Source organism: Pseudoliparis swirei, chromosome 6 (genome assembly GCF_029220125.1).
Source record: "Pseudoliparis swirei isolate HS2019 ecotype Mariana Trench chromosome 6, NWPU_hadal_v1, whole genome shotgun sequence".
Lineage (NCBI taxonomy): Eukaryota > Metazoa > Chordata > Actinopteri > Perciformes > Liparidae > Pseudoliparis > Pseudoliparis swirei.
The window spans coordinates 28,733,912-28,753,535 of NC_079393.1; the positions used below are offsets into that span (position 1 = coordinate 28,733,912).

General features: G+C 45.3%; 1 protein-coding gene across 7 annotated transcripts in view; it reads left to right on the top strand.

Annotated features, from left to right (window-relative positions):
* Window positions 1-19,624, top strand: part of vps9d1 (VPS9 domain containing 1) — a 39,449-nt gene that overhangs the window by 12,708 nt on the left and 7,117 nt on the right. For 4 of the 7 annotated variants that reach the window (XM_056415888.1, XM_056415887.1, XM_056415889.1 and 1 more), the window contains exons 6-14: window positions 7,400-7,462; window positions 7,718-7,770; window positions 8,821-8,908; window positions 10,793-10,878; window positions 13,476-13,624; window positions 14,073-14,441; window positions 14,509-14,638; window positions 15,506-15,711; window positions 15,938-16,022. In XM_056415888.1, the coding sequence (XP_056271863.1) occupies window positions 7,400-7,462; window positions 7,718-7,770; window positions 8,821-8,908; window positions 10,793-10,878; window positions 13,476-13,624; window positions 14,073-14,441; window positions 14,509-14,638; window positions 15,506-15,711; window positions 15,938-16,022 (1,229 nt within the window). Of the gene's footprint in view, window positions 1-5,126; window positions 5,708-5,853; window positions 5,923-7,399; window positions 7,463-7,717; window positions 7,771-8,820; window positions 8,909-10,792; window positions 10,879-13,475; window positions 13,625-14,072; window positions 14,442-14,508; window positions 14,639-15,505; window positions 15,712-15,937; window positions 16,023-19,624 lie in introns of those variants that run through there. The other 3 variants (XR_008831946.1, XR_008831947.1, XM_056415891.1) reach the window with 2 other exon arrangements.

The window sequence follows — 19,624 nt, forward strand, 5'->3', positions numbered from 1 at the left end:
TCGACACACTTGTGGACTCGTCTGTGATGGAGACGCTACACACTTCAGCTGTGAGTGTCTCTGGGACGCGGTGAGGGGGTGAGACACGGAGAGGGGGTGAGACACGGTGAGGGGTGAGACACGGTGAGGGGTGAGACACGGTGAGGGGGAGAGACACGGTGAGGGGGTGAGACACGGTGAGGGGTGAGACAGGGTGAGGGGGGAGACACGGTGAGGGGGAGAGACACGGTGAGGGGGTGAGACACGGTGAGGGGTGAGACACGGTGAGGGGTGAGACACGGTGAGGGGGAGAGACACGGTGAGGGGGTGAGACACGGTGAGGGGTGAGACACGGTGAGGGGGAGAGACACGTGAGGGTGAGACACGTGAGGGGGTGAGACACGGTGAGGGGTGAGACACGGTGAGGGGGAGAGACACGGTGAGGGTGAGAGACACGGTGAGGGGTGAGACACGGTGAGGGGTGAGACACGGTGAGGGGGAGAGACACGGTGAGGGTGAGACACGGTGAGGGGTGAGACACGGTGAGGGGGAGAGACACGGTGAGGGGTGAGACACGGTGAGGGGTGAGACACGGTGAGGGGTGAGACACGGTGAGGGGGTGAGACACGGTGAGGGGGTGAGACACGGTGAGGGGGAGAGGGGTAAGACACGGTGAGGGGGAGAGACACGGTGAGGGGTGAGACACGGTGAGGGGTAAGACACAGTGAGGGGGTGAGGGGTAAGACACGGTGAGGGGGAGAGACACGGTGAGGGGGAGAGGGGTAAGACACGGTGAGGGGTGAGACACGGTGAGGGGTAAGACACGGTGAGGGGTGAGACACGGTGAGGGGTGAGACACGGTGAGGGGGTGAGGGGTGAGACACGGTGAGGGGTGAGACACGGTGAGGGGGTGAGGGTTAAGACATCAGAATCAGAATCAGAAACAGGTTTATTGCCAAAGAATGTTTTCACAAACAAACGAGGAACTTTTTTTGGCGGAAGGTGCAAGATTCGCGCACCAAGACACCGAGGCGCCGTCCATGGTGAGGGGGTGAGACACGGTGAGGGGGAGAGACACGGTGAGGGGGAGAGACACGGTGAGGGGTAAGACACGGTGAGGGGGAGAGGGGTAAGACACGGTGAGGGGAGACACGGTGAGGGGACACGGTGAGGGGTGAGACACGGTGAGGGGTGAGACACGGTGAGGGGGAGAGACACGGTGAGGGGTGAGACACGGTGAGGGGGAGAGGGGTAAGACACGGTGAGGGGGAGAGACACGGTGAGGGGGAGAGGGGTAAGACACGGTGAGGGGTGAGACACGGTGAGGGGTGAGACACGGTGAGGGGAGAGGGTAAGACACGGTGAGGGGGAGAGACACGGTGAGGGGGAGAGGGGTAAGACACGGTGAGGGGTGAGACACGGTGAGGGGTGAGACACGGTGAGGGGTGAGACACGGTGAGGGGGAGAGACACGGTGAGGGGTGAGACACGGTGAGGGGTGAGACACGGTGAGGGGGTGAGACACGGTGAGGGGTGAGAGACACGGTGAGGTGAGACACGGTGAGGGGTGAGACACGGTGAGGGGGAGAGACACGGTGAGGGGGAGAGACACGGTGAGGGGGAGAGACACGGTGAGGGGGAGAGGGGTAAGACGCGTGAGGCTTGGAGGGTTTGCTGTGGTTCACTTCCTGTGGTTCACTTCCTGTGGCTCACTTCCTGTTGTTCACTTCATGTGGCTCACTTCCTGTTGTTCACTTCCTGTTGTTCACTTCCTGTGGCTCACTTCCTGTGGCTCACTTCCTGTTGTTCACTTCCTGTGGCTCACTTCCTGTGGCTCACTTCCTGTTGTTCACTTCCTGTGGCTCACTTCCTGTGGCTCACTTCCTGTGGCTCACTTCCTGTTGTTCACTTCCTGTGGCTCACTTCCTGTGGCTCACTTCCTGTGGTTCACTTCCTGTCCTCGGACCAGTGGAAACAGGACGTGGGTCCCAGCTCCTTCCCAGCCTGAGCCAGTGAGGCCCCGCCCACTTCAGAGGATCCATCAACGTCTCCTCTGACCTCAATGGAGATGACATAACAGGACGTATCCCACAATGCACCAGCAGTGATGTGTTCACGCATCATGTGACCACGATGTGTGTTCCAGGTATTTTGTTTCAACACTGTTGACGTTCCAGATAATTCCATGTTGTGACTCTGGAGCGTCGATATTCCCCCTGAGGTCATCTGCTGCTTTCCTCTCCTGAGGATCTCGACATCTACAGGACGGGTTGGCGGGTTGTTTGTGTTGTTGTTTGTGTTGTTGCTTGTGACGCGTGTTCGTGGTCCCGGAGGATGGAAACCTTGTGCGCCAGCAGCTGGTCACATGTCCTCAAACCACTGGCTGTGGTGACCCCCTGACTTTAAGTTCTCACCTATCAAGTCAGATATCTCATCATCGTCCCCATGGCAACGCAGACCGTCTCCCACGGTCACTCATGGTCCCAAAGGATGCATCCTGGTTCCCCTCAGCTTCCCTTCAGCACCATGAGAGAACACAAGAACACATTTCATGTTGTAGTTGGTCCTTTACGTGAGAGAGGGGAAAGATGGAACCCGTCTCCCTCCCGCCCTCTTGTTTACATCCTAATAAAGACATTTTATAGAATTATAGTCTCAATCAATACGTCTGAACTCTCTGGACCGCTGTCCTTCTGTACACATGGACTGATTGATAAATGTTGTCTCAAAAGTTAAACCGTGCTTTTGTATGACAGCGTGTGATGATTAGAAAATAACTTTTCCAATGCCGTTGTTCTCTCAATCGTTCCCACAACCGGAAGTACGCCACGTTTATTTTTTATATTGACAGGAGAAGCTTTTATTTTGTAATCAGCGGCGGGAAAAGGCTTTTATTTTGTATTCAGCGGCGGGAGAAGCTTTTATTTTGTATTCAGCGGTGAGAGAAGCTTTTATTTTTATTTAGTGGCGGGAGGAGCTTTTATTTTGTATTCAGCGGCGGGATAAACTTTTATTTTGTATTCCGCGGCAGGAGAAGCTTTTATTTTGTAATCAGCGGCGGGAAAATGCTTTTATTTTGTAATCAGCGGCGGGGAAAGGCTTTTATTTTGTATTCAGCGGCGGGAGAAGCTTTTATTTTGTATTCCGCGGCAGGAGAAGCTTTTATTTTTATTTAGTGGTGGGAGGAGCTTTTATTTTGTATTCAGCGGCGGGAGAAGCTTTTATTTTGAATTCCGCGGCGGGAGAAGCTTTTATTTTTATTTAGTGGCGGGAGGAGCTTTTATTTTGTATTCCGCGGCAGGAGAAGCTTTTATTTTTATTTAGTGGCGGGAGGAGCTTTTATTTTGTATTCAGCGGCGGGAGAAGCTTTTATTTTGTATTCCGCGGCAGGAGAAGCTTTTATTTTTATTTAGTGGTGGGAGGAGCTTTTATTTTGTATTCAGCGGCGGGAGAAGCTTTTATTTTGTATTCCGCGGCGGGAGAAGCTTTTATTTTTATTTAGCGTCGGGAGAAGCTTTTATTTTTATTTAGTGGCGGGAGGAGCTTTTATTTTGTATTCCGCAGCAGGGAGAAGCTTTTATTTTTATTTAGTGGCGGGAGGAGCTTTTATTTTGTATTCAGCGGCGGGAGAAGCTTTTATTTTGTATTCCGCAGCGGTAGAAGCTTTTATTTTTATTTAGTGGCGGGAGGAGCTTTTATTTTGTATTCAGCGGCGGGAGAAACTTATATTTTGTATTCCGCGGCAGGAGAAGCTTTTATTTTGTAATTAGCGGTGGGAAAAGGCTTTTATTTTGTATTCAGCGGCGGGAGAAGCTTTTATTTTGTATTCCGCGGCAGGAGAAGCTTTTATTTTTATTTAGTGGCGGGAGGAGCTTTTATTTTGTATTCAGCGGCGGGAGAAGCTTTTATTTTGTATTCCGCGGCGGGAGAAGCGTTTATTTTTATTTAGTGGCGGGAGGAGCTTTTATTTTGTATTCTGCGGCAGGAGAAGCTTTTATTTTTATTTAGTGGCGGGAGGAGCTTTTATTTTGTATTCAGCGGCGGGAGAAGCTTTTATTTTGTATTCCGCGGCGGGAGAAGCTTTTATTTTGTATTCCGCGGCGGTAGAAGCTTTTATTTTTATTTTGTGGCGGGAGGAGCTTTTATTTTGTATTCAGCGGTGGGATAAACTTTTATTTTGTATTCCGCGGCAGGAGAAGCTTTTATTTTGTAATCAGCGGCGGGAAAAGGCTTTTATTTTGTAATCAGCGGCGGGAAAAGGCTTTTATTTTGTATTCAGCGGCGGGAGAAGCTTTTATTTTGTATTCCGCAGCGGTAGAAGCTTTTATTTTTATTTAGTGGCGGGAGGAGCTTTTATTTTGTATTCAGCGGCGGGAGAAACTTATATTTTGTATTCCGCGGCAGGAGAAGCTTTTATTTTGTAATTAGCGGTGGGAAAAGGCTTTTATTTTGTATTCAGCGGCGGGAGAAGCTTTTATTTTGTATTCCGCGGCAGGAGAAGCTTTTATTTTTATTTAGTGGCGGGAGGAGCTTTTATTTTGTATTCAGCGGCGGGAGAAGCTTTTATTTTGTATTCCGCGGCGGGAGAAGCGTTTATTTTTATTTAGTGGCGGGAGGAGCTTTTATTTTGTATTCTGCGGCAGGAGAAGCTTTTATTTTTATTTAGTGGCGGGAGGAGCTTTTATTTTGTATTCAGCGGCGGGAGAAGCTTTTATTTTGTATTCCGCGGCGGGAGAAGCTTTTATTTTGTATTCCGCGGCGGTAGAAGCTTTTATTTTTATTTTGTGGCGGGAGGAGCTTTTATTTTGTATTCAGCGGTGGGATAAACTTTTATTTTGTATTCCGCGGCAGGAGAAGCTTTTATTTTGTAATCAGCGGCGGGAAAAGGCTTTTATTTTGTAATCAGCGGCGGGAAAAGGCTTTTATTTTGTATTCAGCGGCGGGAGAAGCTTTTATTTTGTATTCCGCGGCAGGAGAAGCTTTTATTTTTATTTTGTGGCGGGAGGAGCTTTTATTTTGTATTCAGCGGCGGGAGAAGCTTTTATTTTGTATTCCGCGGCAGGAGAAGCTTTTATTTTTATTTAGTGGCGGGAGGAGCTTTTATTTTGTATTCAGCGGCGGGAGAAGCTTTTATTTTGTATTCCGCGGCGGGAGAAGCTTATATTTTGTATTCCGCGGCGGTAGAAGCTTTTATTTTTATTTAGTGGCAGGAGGAGCTTTTATTTTGTATTCAGCGGCAGGAGAAGCTTTTATTTTGTATTCAGCGGCGGGAGAAGCTTTTATTTTGTATTCCTCGGCACTAGAAGCTTTTATTTTGTATTCAGCGGCAGGAGGAGCTTTTTTTTGTATTCCGCAGCGCTATAAGCTTTTTTTTGTATTCCGCAGCGCTATAAGCTTTTATTTTGTATTCAGCGGTGGGAGAAGCTTTTATTTTGTATTCAGCAGTGGGAGAAGCTTTTATTTTGTATTTCGCGGTGGGAAAAGCTTTTATTTTGTATTCATCGGCGCTATAAGCTTTTATTTTGTATTCCGCGATGCTACATCCGGTACGTCCGTTCGCTCGACACGCCTTGTTGACGGTGAATACCTGGGTGAGGGGGAGTGGGCTGCGCGAGCCCCCTGACGTCACGAGCTTACTTAAGGCCAGATAACGTCGCGGCTCCGCAGCAGAACCGTCTCCACCTCACGGTGTTTGTCTCCTGAGGACGAGCTCCAGAAACACAGAGATGGTGAGCGCGCGACATGTCGGTCGACGGTTAACGGGAGACGTTTTCTTCGCTAACACTAACTAATTGCTTAATGAGCCACTATGAGTAATACTTATCAATATGACGTTGTGCTGTAGGTTTTAAAGTCTTGTGAACTTGTCATTCAGATGCGGAACTTGTTTGTGCGTCAGGTGGAGCTCCACGCGTACTGGAGGAAACTGAAAACCTTCGTGAAGGTAACGTCACCGGAGCTAAATCGGCTAATCGAGGCACGCGGGGGGCGTCGCAGCGCGCGCGCACAACGCGTACGTCAACCTTGCAAGCGGTTGAAGAGGTGTCGCGGGATATTCATTGCTAATTGAAAATCGCAGACATGAGCGAAGGTTTCGAGAGACGCCGATTTAAATTTGTTTTAGTTTTTTATTGGCTTAACTGTCACGAGCGATGCGGACTTGCTAGTTCAGTAGCGCGTGAACAGCGCGCACTCAGTGAGCTGGATGCTGACCGGAAGTCTGGAAACCGTCCTGCAAAAATAATATAATATCTTAAGAGGAGTTGGCATCTCAAAAGAATCAGAATTCAGCTTTATTGGCCAATACTTAAAACATGTATTTATATAGTTACCATGTCAATACAAAATCAAAATATTGGGTTTCATTATTCTTAAATACTAAATCAATATATTGAACGCTTCTCATTATTTTGACATACTAAATCAATATATTGAACGCTTCTCATTATTTTGACATACTAAATCAATATATTGAACGCTTCTCATTATTTTGACGTACTAAATCAATATATTGAACGTTTCTCATTATTTTGATGTACTAAATCAATATATTGAGATCATTTCTCATTATTTTGATGTACTAAGTTAATATATTGAACGCTTCTCATTATTTTGATGTACTAAGTCAATATATTGAGATCATCTCTCATTATTTTGACGTACTAAACCAGAATCTGCTTTCTTGGCCATGTACGTGAGCACATACATGGAATTTGACTCTGGTTACACTTACACTCTTGACTTACATACATGGGTTTACAAATAACGGGATTGATATATAAAACAACATTAAAGACAACAGAATAGCAACACGTATGTACAATATAAAACTACAACCGTGACAATGAATTGGGGATGTTGGTGCAGAAAGAAAGCGGTGATGGAGCAAGTCCGTGGGTGATGAGTGACGGCAATGGGTTGAGTCAATATATTGAGATGACTTCTCATTATTTTGACATAATAAATCAATATATTGAGAGAGGGTCTCATTATTTTTGGTGTGTGTGTGTGTGTGTGTGTGTGTGTGTGTGTGTGTGTGTGTGTGTGTGTGTGTGTGTGTGTGTGTGTGTGTGTGTGTGTGTGTGTGTGTGTGTGTGTGTGTGTGTGTGTGTGTGTGTGTGTGTGTGTGTGTGTGTGTGTGTGTGTGTGTGTGTGTGTGTGTGTGTGTGTGTGTGTGTGTGTGTGTGTGTGTGTGTGTGTGTGTGTGTGTGTGTGTGTGTGTGTGTGTGTGTGGTGATTTTAAGTTAAAGCATCATTTACAAAGAAATGGGATGGGCCATGACATCGTGACTTTAGAAATGTATCATTCGCTCATTTCTTAGCGAAATAATTCACATAGTAATTAACTTTACATACTTTTTTTTTTATGAGGTGGTTATTTAATTGCATTTGTGTAAAGTTATTTCCTCTCACCAATGCAGACGCTGTCTCTCCAGCGGCAGATGATGGAAAACCTCATCATCGCCAAAGCCAGGCAGGATGCTGTATCCTTCACTACGTCCCTGTTGCTAGGCAGGTTTCCGAATCTCTAAATTCATCTTTCAGGAATGTGTGTTGCTTTATTCAGAGATTATGTCACACTGTCCCAGCTGAGAACATTGTCCCAGCTCTCCGAGGTGTGGACCTGTTGTAACTTTTAAAAGTCCTAATGATGGCTGGTTTAAGCTCGCAACACGCCTAGCTGACCAGTGTGAGGACCGCCATGTTGGATGTTTCCTTAACGTGTGGCGTGACTTCAGCTCCAGAGGAAGATGGAGGAGAGAAGACTGAGGCTGCAGGAGGAGGCCAACAGGTACAGACACGCCCACCTGATGAGGTCCTTCTGGCTTCAGCTTCTGATTTCATCCTCTACGCCAGTGGTCCCCAAACTACGGCCCGCGGGCCGAATCCGGCCCGCCTCCCCATTTGGACCGGCCCCCTGAACAATATCAGAGACGCGTTCCGATTTATTATTTTTTTCACCTGGCCCGCTGCCGTTGAGATTGCAGTGAGACGCAGAGAAAATGTGGAGTGGTGCTCTTCTTCGCAATAGAACATCTTTGATGGACGTGTCGCGTCTCGGCCAATCAGCGTTCAGATGTCCACAGCGTTTGGGAAGTTAGGTTAGCTTGAATGTTAGCCCGCTACATCTGCTGCTGTCACGCTGCACGGTGTAGCGATGCTAACAAAGTACCCGTACGTTAAACACGATGTGATTTAGCATATTTTTAGATCGATACTTCATTAAAAGAGCGATCAGAGCGCACGCTGCTCCGCTCCGTTAAATGATGTCTGCACGCGCAGCGCTCACAGCGAGTGGCACAGGTGAGCACATTCCCCCCCCCCCCCCCACCGGCCCTCCAGCAGGCAAGGCAAACGTTATATGGCCCTCTTAGGAAAAAGTTTGGGGACCCCTGCTCTACGCTATTAAAAAGAAGAAAATATGTATTTACATTAGTGTGTGAATCTGTTGAAGTGCATGTTATTAGTGTGTGAATCTGTTGAAGTGCATGTTATTAGCGTGTGAATCTGTTGAAGTGCATGTTATTAGTGTGTGAATCTGTTGAAGTGCATGTTATTAGCGTGTGAATCTGTTGAAGTGCATGTTATTAGTGTGTGAATCTGTTGAAGTGCATGTTATTAGCGTGTGAATCTGTTGAAGTGCATGTTATTAGTGTGTGAATCTGTTGAAGTGCATGTTATTAGCGTGTGAATCTGTTGAAGTGCATGTTATTAGCGTGTGAATCTGTTGAAGTGCATGTTATTAGTGTGTGAATCTGTTGAAGTGCATGTTATTAGCGTGTGAATCTGTTGAAGTGCATGTTATTAGCGTGTGAATCTGTTCCTCTGGTTGTTGCTCCAGGAGATTTTCAGCATCTGGAGCGATGACGGCCGAGGAGCAAGAGCAGCGCATCCTCTACACCAATGTGCTGGAATATGAGCAAGACCATGTGAGTTCATAACATGTATGTTGATAACATGTGAGTTCATAACATGTATGTTCATGACATGTACACTACCGTTCAAAAGTTTGGGATCACCCAGACAATTTCGTGTTTTCCATGAAAACTCACACTTTTATTTATCAAATGAGTTGCAAAATGTATAGAAAATATAGTCAAGACATTGACAAGGTTAGAAATAATGATTTGTATTTGAAGTATTAATTTTTTTCTTCAAACTTTGCTTTCGTCAAAGAATGCTCCTTTTGCAGCAATGACAGCATTGCAGACCTTTGGCATTCTAGCTGTTAATTTGTTGAGGTAATCTGTTGACATGTCACCCCACGCTTCCTGAAGCACCTCCACAAGTTGGATTGGCTTGATGGGCACTTCTTGCGGACCATACGGTCAAGCTGCTCCAACAACAGCTCAATGGGGTTGAGATCTGGTGACTGGCCACTCCATTACAGACAGCCAGCTGCCTGCTTCTTCCCTCAAGAGTTCTTCACAATGTGGAGGTGTGCTTTGGGTCATTGTCCTGTTGGAGGAGGACATTGGCTCCAATCAAGCGCTGCCCACAGGGTATGGCATGGCGTTGCAAAATGGAGTGATAGCCTTCCTTATTTAAAATCCCTTTTACCTGGTACAAATCTCCCACTTTCCCAGCACCAAAGCAGCCCCAGACCATCACATGACCTCCACCATGCTTGACAGATGGTGTCAGGCACTCTTCCAGCATCTTTTCACCTGTTCTGCGTCTCACAAATGTTCTTCTGTGTGATCCAAACACCTCAAACTTGGATTCATCTGTCCAGAACACCTTTTCCAATCATCTTCTGAGCAATGCCTGTGTTCTTTTGCCCATACCAATCTTTTCTTTTGATTGGCCAGTCTCAGATATGGCTTTTTCTTTGCCACTGCCTAGAAGGCCAGCATCCCGGAGTCGCCTCTTCACTGTCGACGTTGACACTGGCGTTTTGCGGGTACCATTTAAAGAAGCTGCCAGTTGAGGACCTGTGAGGCGTCTATTTCTCAAACTAGAGACTCTAATGTACTTGTCTTCTTGCTGAGTTGTGCACGGGGCCTCCACTTCTCTTTCTGCTCTGGTTAGAGCCCGTTGGTGCTGTTCTCTGAAGGGAGTAGTACACACCGCTGGAGGACATTTTCAGTTTCTTTGCAATTTCTCGCATGGAATAGCCTTCATTTCTAAGAACAAGAATAGACTGGCGAGTTTCACATGAAAGTTCTTTTTTTCTGGCCATTTTGAGAGTCTTATCGAACCCACACATGTGATGCTCCAGATAATCAACTAGCTCAAAGGAAGGCCAGTTGTATAGCTTCTCTCATCAGCAAAACAGTTTTCAGCTGTGCTAACATAATTGCACAAGGTTTTTCAAGGGTTTTCTAATCATCCATTTGTCTTCTAAGGCGATTAGCAAACACAATGTACCATTAGAACACTGGAGTGATAGTTGCTGGAAATGGGCCTCTATACACCTCTGGAGATATTTCATTAGAAACCAGACGTTTCCACCTAGAATAGTCATTTACCACATTAACAATGTATAGAGGGTATTTCTGATTGATTTAATGTTATCTTCATTGAAAAAAACAATGCTTTTCTTTGAAAAATAAGGACATTTCTAAGTGATCCCAAAGTTTTGAACGGTAGTGTATGTTCATGACATGTATGTTCACATGTATGTTCATGACATGTATGTTCATGACATGTGAGTTCATAACATGTATGTTCATGACATGTATGTTCACATGTATGTTCATGATGTGTATGTTCACATGTATGTCCATGACATGTATGTTCATAACATTCAAATGAATCCATCAGCATGTGTAACTCTTAATTGGTTTCCTAATTGGACCGTGTGTCTTTAGGATTGGCCCAAACTGTGGAAAGCCAACATGAGGAAGAACCCCGAGGACGACTCGCTGGTCTCGGGTCTCGTCTGCTACCTGCTCAGGTAACTGAAGCATGACCACGTGACCTCTGCTGTAACCTGTGGTCACGTGTGGCCAGTCCTGTCCCCCTCTGGAAGGAGCATGTTTGAGTCTAGTCGGGATTTATTGTTAACAAATAATTATTTTAGTCATTTATTGACCAAAAGTCTTTATATGCAACATTTTTAGTATAGTGTTGCCAATATTAGGAAAAACCTAAATTGAGGCTCCACGTGCTCTACGTATTGTAATATTTATGTTTAGTGTTACGTTGTTTAGTCTTACGTTGTTTAGTGTTACGTTGTTTAGTGTTACGTTGTTTAGTGTTACGTTGTTTAGTGTTACGTTGTTTAGTGTTACGTTATTCAGTGTTACGTTGTTTAGTTTTACGTTGTTTAGTGTTACGTTGTTTAGTGTTACGTTGTTTAGTTTTACGTTGTTTAGTGTTACGTTGTTTAGTGTTACGTTGTTTAGTTTTACGTTGTTTAGTGTTACGTTGTTTAGTGTTACGTTGTTTAGTGTTACGTTGTTTAGTGTTACGTTATTCAGTGTTACGTTTAGTTTTACGTTGTTTAGTGTTACGTTATTCAGTGTTACGTTATTCAGTGTTACGTTTAGTGTTACGTTGTTTAGTGTTACGTTGTTTAGTGTTACATTATTCAGTATTACGTTATTCAGTTTTACGTTTAGTGTTACGTTGTTTAGTGTTACGTTATTCAGTGTTACGTTATTCAGTGTTACGTTTAGTGTTACGTTGTTTAGTGTTACGTTGTTTAGTGTTACGTTTAGTGTTACGTTGTTTAGTGTTACGTTGTTTAGTGTTACGTTATTCAGTGTTACGTTGTTTAGTGTTACGTTGTTTAGTGTTACGTTATTCAGTGTTACGTTATTCAGTGTTACGTTTAGTGTTACGTTGTTTAGTGTTACGTTATTCAGTATTACGTTATTCAGTTTTACGTTTAGTGTTACGTTGTTTAGTGTTACGTTATTCAGTGTTACGTTATTCAGTGTTACGTTTAGTGTTGCGTTGTTTAGTGTTACGTTATTCAGTGTTACGTTTAGTGTTACGTTGTTTAGTGTTACGTTATTCAGTGTTACGTTTAGTGTTACGTTGTTTAGTGTTACGGTGTTTAGTGTTACGTTGTTTAGTGTTGCGGTGTTTAGTGTTACGTTGTTTAGTGTTACGTTGTTTAGTGTTATGTTGTTTAGTGTTACGTTATTCAGTGTTACGTTGTTTAGTGTTACGTTGTTTAGTGTTACGTTGTTTAGTGTTACGTTATTCAGTGTTACGTTGTTTAGTGTTACGTTGTTTAGTTTTACGTTGTTTAGTGTTACGTTATTCAGTGTTACGTTATTCAGTGTTACGTTGTTTAGTGTTACGTTATTCAGTATTACGTTATTCAGTTTTACGTTGTTTAGTGTTACGTTGTTTAGTGTTACGTTGTTTAGTGTTACGTTGTTTAGTGTTACGTTATTCAGTGTTACGTTATTCAGTGTTACGTTTAGTGTTACGTTGTTTAGTGTTACGTTATTCAGTGTTACGTTATTCAGTGTTACGTTGTTTAGTGTTACGTTGTTTAGTGTTACGTTGTTTAGTGTTACGTTATTCAGTGTTACGTTTAGTGTTACGTTGTTTAGTGTTACGTTGTTTAGTGTTACGTTGTTCAGTGTTACGTTGTTTAGTGTTGCATTGTTTAGTGTTGCGTTGTTTAGTGTTACGTTGTTTAGTGTTACGTTGTTTAGTGTTACGTTGTTTAGTGTTACGTTGTTTTGTGTTACGTTGTTTAGTGTTACGTTGTTTAGTGTTACGTTGTTTAGTGTTGCGTTGTTTAGTGTTACGTTGTTTAGTGTTACGTTGTTTAGTGTTACGTTGTTTAGTGTTACGTTGTTTAGTGTTGCGTTGTTTAGTGTTACGTTGTTTAGTGTTACGTTATTCAGTGTTACGTTATTCAGTGTTACGTTGTTTAGTGTTACGTTGTTTAGTGTTACGTTGTTCAGTGTTGCGTTGTTCAGTGTTGCGTTATTCAGTGTTACGTTGTTTAGTGTTACGTTGTTTTGTGTTGCATTGTTTAGTGTTACGTTGTTTTGTGTTGCATTGTTTAGTGTTGCATTGTTTAGTGTTACGTTGTTTTGTGTTGCATTGTTTAGTGTTGCGTTGTTTAGTGTTACGTTGTTTAGAGTTACGTTATTCAGTGTTACGTTGTTCAGTGTTACGTTGTTTTGTGTTGCATTGTTTAGTGTTACGTTGTTTAGAGTTACGTTATTCAGTGTTACGTTGTTCAGTGTTGCATTGTTTAGTGGTGCGTTGTTTAGTGTTACGTTATTCAGTGTTACGTTGTTTTGTGTTGCATTGTTTAGTGGTGCGTTGTTTAGTGTTACGTTATTCAGTGTTGCGTTGTTTAGAGTTACATTGTTCAGTGTTGCGTTGTTTTGTGGTGCGTTGTGTTGTGTTGAGGCCGACTCAGTTTTGCTCGCTTGTCAACATGTTGGTTCAGACTAGTTTTGCTGAGTGTTTCTATAAACACGTCAATCAAGTGGTTATATCAGGTGTGTTTGTTCGGCCTTCCTCGGGCCACATCCAGGGTGGACTAACGTGTGTCCTCTATCCTTGTGTCCTCAGCCGGGCGGACCACCCAGTGGTGAAGCTGTTGAGGAAGCACCAGTACCGGGTCTACAACCGGCTCTACCCCATCGTCAGTAAAGCCCTCCCCCACAGCCCTTCACTGCCGCTCAGGCATTCCTGCAGCAGCCACAACCTGCTTCATCCAGGTAGGGGGCGGAGCCACAAGTGTTCAGTGAGGTGGGTTGTAGTGGGTTCTCGTTTATCTCGTGGACTTTCTCACGATGGGGAATTGCCTCGATGACACCACGTCTGTCAGTGGCTGCTGGGGCCCCGCCCCCTCTTACCATCACAGATACTTCTCGTTTTCTTCCCGTGAAGAAACTATAGCTCCCTCAGCTTCTCTAGCTTGGATTGTCTGCGTCACGGTTTGGTCCTCAATGGAACAGAGGAACACTAAAATAGTGCCGGTAGAAGTCTGAGATGTAGATTTCCCGTGGTTCCGTCGGGGTTTTTGAGCGTCGTTAAAAACGAAAGTAAAACGAAAGAAAAGCTCAAACGCTCTAATAAATAATCCAGCTCAGCTTAAATGACTCGTGGACATGTGGAGCTCCCAACACGGAAGCTGAGTTGTATTCACGCTGCCGTTGACCACAGAGACCCCGACGAGGCCGACCAGGGCCAGCAGCGTCGGCGGCCACAGCTTCACCGCGGGCCTGTCGCCCTCCCCCTCGCCCTCTCACGACCTGCACGCCGCCTCCGACGACGAGGAGGAAGGGGAGGAGCCTCACGAGCTGGCCAACGTGGATCGGGAGAACTCGTTCGAGGACCTGGAGCACTTCCTGACCCAGTTGGACTGGGCCCCGGTCCACTGCGGCGGCGGCGCCGACCCCGGCTTTGAATCTGAGCTGACCTTCGACCCCTCCATGCAGCCGGAGCAGGACGAGGACAACGTGCAGCAGCTGGAGACGAGGGCGCTGACGGAGCACCTGAAGGTCGTCGTCAAGGACATTCACATTGCAATCGGTGAGCGCGAGGACAGAATGCTACATTAAGCTGTAAGAATGGAGGTTGATGCATATTTGTGTTTCAGATCAGCTTCTGTCTCTGTGCTTGCTGTCCTTCGAGTGTCTGAACACCGCCAGCTCCAAAGACCTGGTCCTCGCCAGCATCGAGGAGGCCTTCTTCACGCCGCTGTGGAGCGCCCTGGTGGCTCTGTTCAGGTACTGCAGCCTTCACCCAGCTGAAACATCATGTTATGTTTCTTACTGCTTTTGCAACTCAAAATGATAATCGGCACCTTCAGTTGGATCGAGACCTGGATTAGAGTATCGAGGCCCACATTGTGCAACCAAGGGCTCAAGCGTAGCACGGCGAAGCTTTCCTCTTCATCCTCATTCTGCAGTAACACTGTCGAAAGCTTCATCTTCATGCACACAAGCGGTGGGCCGTGACGGGGAGGCTGTGCCAAAGGCTCCATGTTTGTTTACTTTCAAACATTCTGCAACATATTTCACTTGAATTTATCTGACTTTTAAAAGTGGTAACATCTGAATGCCTGAGGTGTTCACACCAGGTACGGCTTTGAGGTGACGCCAGTTAAAAGGCAACCAGATACAAATCAGAGAATCTACAATTTGATACGATTAGTTATGTGTAAACCAGGTGCAGACCAACTGTCACACACCTGTTCTCCTCAGCTGGGCGTCGGGGTGTCTGTTCAGTTCAATCACATCATCACTCTAGAACCGTCTTTACAGTAATAATATCCGGGAAGTCTCAGGGTTTTTTTTCATTGTGTGTGTGTGTGTGGTGACCTGTGTGTGTGGCAGTGATGCTCCATTCCTTTTCAATACTCGTATTGTTTCTTATTGATTTAGTGAGAAGAGAAAAACCAGTTAATTTAAACACGTCATTAATTTAATGTAAACAAATGAAGTGTTTAAATGTTTAAATAACTTTAGTTGACTTAACTATCAATGCCAACAACAAGTGTACCTGTAGAGCCTTCCTCTCCCTACAGGTGACCGGCCTACAGCCACATGGCTGCTTGTTCATGTGTATTAAAGCTCTTCCTGCTGACTCCTCAGGAAGGTCCACAGGGAGCGGGAGCAGGCCTTCCAGGAGGGCGTGAGGCTGTATCGGGACGCCTCGCCCGCGGCCTTCGGCGTCCCCTTGAAACTGTTCCCCGGAGACCCCGGCGCGCTGCAGGGTTCCTACCCCTACGAGTCCGCCGTGCAGGAGCTCAAGCTGCTGCTCAGAGACTGCTGCCCGCAGAGGAAGCTGGAGTGTATTGGTGAGTCAGATATTTAAACGTCTTCCAGACCTGTTGGAGTCGTGTGACATCACCAATTGTTTGGATGTATTTTTACAAACGTATCTCAATTCAACTTTGATGTGACATTCTGTTTGACTTCAGTGACAGCTCTATATTATAACGTCTTTCATGAGTCGCATGTTCTTCATGGGGCGCTGCAGCTGTTGCCTGAGGTTTCATGTCTCCTGCTGATGTTTCATTGCAGTTCGGACGTTGCGGCTGATCTGTGCCTGCGCTGAGGACTACAGGTGCCTTCACCAGGTGGACTCCTCCCCCAAAACAGCCGCCATGTGAGTGGATCATCGGCTGTGTCTCTCCCTCACTGGGGGTTTCTACAACCGTAAAATAAAACCTGTGGCATTACAAGTGTTGGAGAGCTTTGCAGGACTGCCGAGGGTTGCGTCATCCTTTTACGTGAAGTCCTCCAATCCCTCATTAACCTCTTCCACTCCACCCCCATTTTCGAGCAAAAACGCCTAAAATGATCTGACGAAATTAAAATGGCTGTAGTTTCTGAACCCCTCTGAATAAATTTATCAATGAAGGCTTTCTAGAAAAATTACCCTTGTGATTACTTGTGAAAGTGTCAAAAATCCTTTAGGTCATACAGAAACAGAGCAGTGGGCCTTTGAAGTCAGTAAAAATGTAAGATGTTTGTCCGCCTAAAATAAAAAAGTATATTTCAGTATAAATAACTCCCTGTGACTGTATCTGTACAGGAAAAGGACAGTATAGGTGTGTAACTGCACTAGTACTAAACACCTGCTTCAAATTTGAAGAGGATAGGACAAAGTATGACCATCCTACATTGTTTTTCATGAAAAGATCCAGGCGGAGCTCCAAAAAGGACATTTGCAGACTCCAAATGCTCACATGGTACCCAAATGATATAAGACACTGAAGGTGTTTTCCTTTACATGTTGATATGTTTCAACATATACCAATGTAAAGAACTGTAATATCACTGCAAAATATAACTTTTACTCAAAAAAAAAAGAAAGCCGTAAGTCTCCTCTCGAGTAGACGAAGGGATTGACAAGTCTAACCTAACTGTTACTAATAAAATGTAGTCAAACAAAAACGGAGCAAATCACCGTGTTCATGGCCCGGCAAAGACAGCGCGGTCTCCTGGCTTCAACACGTTACTGTCAGGGAAGACACAGCGCACCAAAAAAAAAGTTTTTTTGTAAAACTTTTTACCTTTTCTGATTCCTCTAGCTCTTTGCTAACTTCCGCTAGTACTTCCGCTAATACCTCCGCTAATACATCTACTTAGAAAGTGTATTCTGTACGTTTTCTCCGTCGAAATGTTGCAAGACCCGACTTGCTGCATTGATCGCGACTTTAGATATTGTGTGTTTGGGCTCCTCTTGTGAAAAATTATTACGAAATAAAAGAAAATGTATATGTTCTTTGCAAAGATGAGGATGTGTTGAATGCTGGGATACCAAACATGCCCATGTTTATTGACGTGGTCTGCGTGAGCGAGCCGTTTAAAGGGAAGGGGAGGGGCTTAAGGACGCCGGCGTCCTCAGTGGAGTGGAAGAGGTTAAACTTCAAAATAAGAGTCTGTGTTGACTCTGTGCTCATCGGGAGTTAAAGTCCAGTGGAAGTACCCAAACAAGAACTCTGCCCTGTCGGGTCTCATCGGTGCCCAGTCCCCCCCCCCCCCTTCCAGGCCTCTCAGTGGGTCGTCCTGTCTGGTTGTTAAACAGACAGGACGACAAGTTTGGTGGAATTCCTGATGAGTCTAGGGCTGCAACAACGAATCGATAAAATCGATTATTAAAATAGTTGGCAACGAATTTCATTATCGATTCGTTGTGTCACGCGATTCTTACGGCGCTCAATAAGTCACGGAGTATAAACAAAGTAGATTTGAGCGCAGAGCGGCGCAGGAGAAACAAGAGAGAGTGAGAGACGGAACGCTGCGTTGTGAGAGCCAATCAGCGCTGAGCTGCTCCTCTGTTGATGAATCTAATTGGCTGCTGCTGCTCACGTGGCGCTGGATGCGGAAGTCCTTCACGTAGTCGGAGACATTCACGGAGCTGAGTGCGCCTCCGGGTGACGACATGACTCCAGACACCAGGGCGCTACATGTCACGACGTGTGGCATTTCCACAAGAGGATAACGTAGAAAACGTGGTTATTTATTCCGTGGCGGATAGCGGAAAATATTTTTCCACGGAGATAAGCCACGCCCCCACTCGCTGTGAGCTGCGCGTGCAGACATCATTTAACGGAGCGGAGCAGCGCGTGCGCTCTGATCGCTCTTTTAATGAAGGATCGATACTAAAAATATGCTAAATCACATCGTGTTTAACGTACGGTACTTTGTTAGCATCGCTACACCGTGCAGCGTGACAGCAGCAGATGTAGCGGACTAACATTCAAGCTAACCTAACTTCCCAAACGCTGTGGACATCTGAACGCTGATTGGCCGAGACGCGACACGTCCATCAAAGATGTTTTATTGTGAAGAAGAGCACCACTCCACATTTTTTCCGCGTCTCACTGCAATCTCAACGGCAGCGGGCCAGGTGAAAAAAATAATAAATCGGAACGCGTCTCTGATATTGTTCAGGGGGCGGGGCCACATGGGGACCACTGCTCACGAGAGGAACGCTGTCAGTCTGTTTGTGACGGTTCATCACCATGCTGACCAGTGAACAGGTTCATCACCATGGTGACCAGTGAACAGGTTCATCACCATGGTGACCAGTGGGTCTCCAGGACCTTTCCATGACTTTAAACCACATTTCCATGATTAAACATTTTGTGAAAACTCTGTCTATACGTGACAAAGTGAGAAGATGTAGTATTTAAAATAACAATGAGAATTCCAAAGCATACCGTATATATACCGTGTAAATTAACATTTGAATGAAACAAATTTGCAATACTTTTCCAAATAGTTTGGGATTTTATTTTTTCCACTTACTTTTCTAGGCCTGCTAATAGCCATTTAAAAATTCCATGACTTTTCCAGGTTTTCCATGACCGTACGGGCCCTGTTTTGAATAAAGGGTTGAAAATCAAAGTTTTTTTATCCGATTAATCGATTATCAAAATAATCGTTAGTTGCAGCCCTAGATGAGTCCCACGGAGGCTCAGTGGGTCACGGCAGCCATTGTTGTGACTGCGTTGTGGAGACTCGCATGTTTGTTCATTGGTTTGACAAAGTTTGACTAAAAACGGTTTCCTCTGCATCCTTTTGTGTTTCAACGTGGGGAGCTGAGAGAGAGAGGGGGGGAGAGAGAGAGAGAGGGAGATCTTCTGGGTTTCACTCTTTACAAACACCAGTATCGGGGAACAAATCCTGTTCATCTGATATCTTGGCTCCACTTGGTTCTCTTCTTGTGTAGGTCCTCTCTCTCTGTGTCCGCCTGTCTCTCACGCGACGTGAACACAGTTGTTTGTGTGTCACTGTGGACTCAGGAATGCAGATGTGTGTCTTAAAGCTCAACATCTGTTTGTTGACGACCCGCTCTGGGAATACGAGCTCGTCATTTCCCAATAATAATAACATCATAATCCAGATGCAATAAAACTGTTCAGGGGGATCATCAGGGCCTCCGATGCACCACTGAATGATTTTCTTCTGATTTAAGGCCAATGTGCAACTGCACATTTTATTTGTCCCTCGTACGCTCGTGGAAAAGTACTGGACTTCTAAAATGGTTATTTCACCATGTGGATGAACCTGTTCATTGGCCATGTGGATGAACCTGTTCATTGGTCATGAGGATGAACCTGTTCATTGGTCATGTGGATGAACCTGTTCATTGGTCATGAGGATGAACCTGTTCATTGGTCATGTGGATGAACCTGTTCATTGGTCATGAGGATGAACCTGTTCATTGGTCATGTGGATGAACCTGTTCATTGGTCA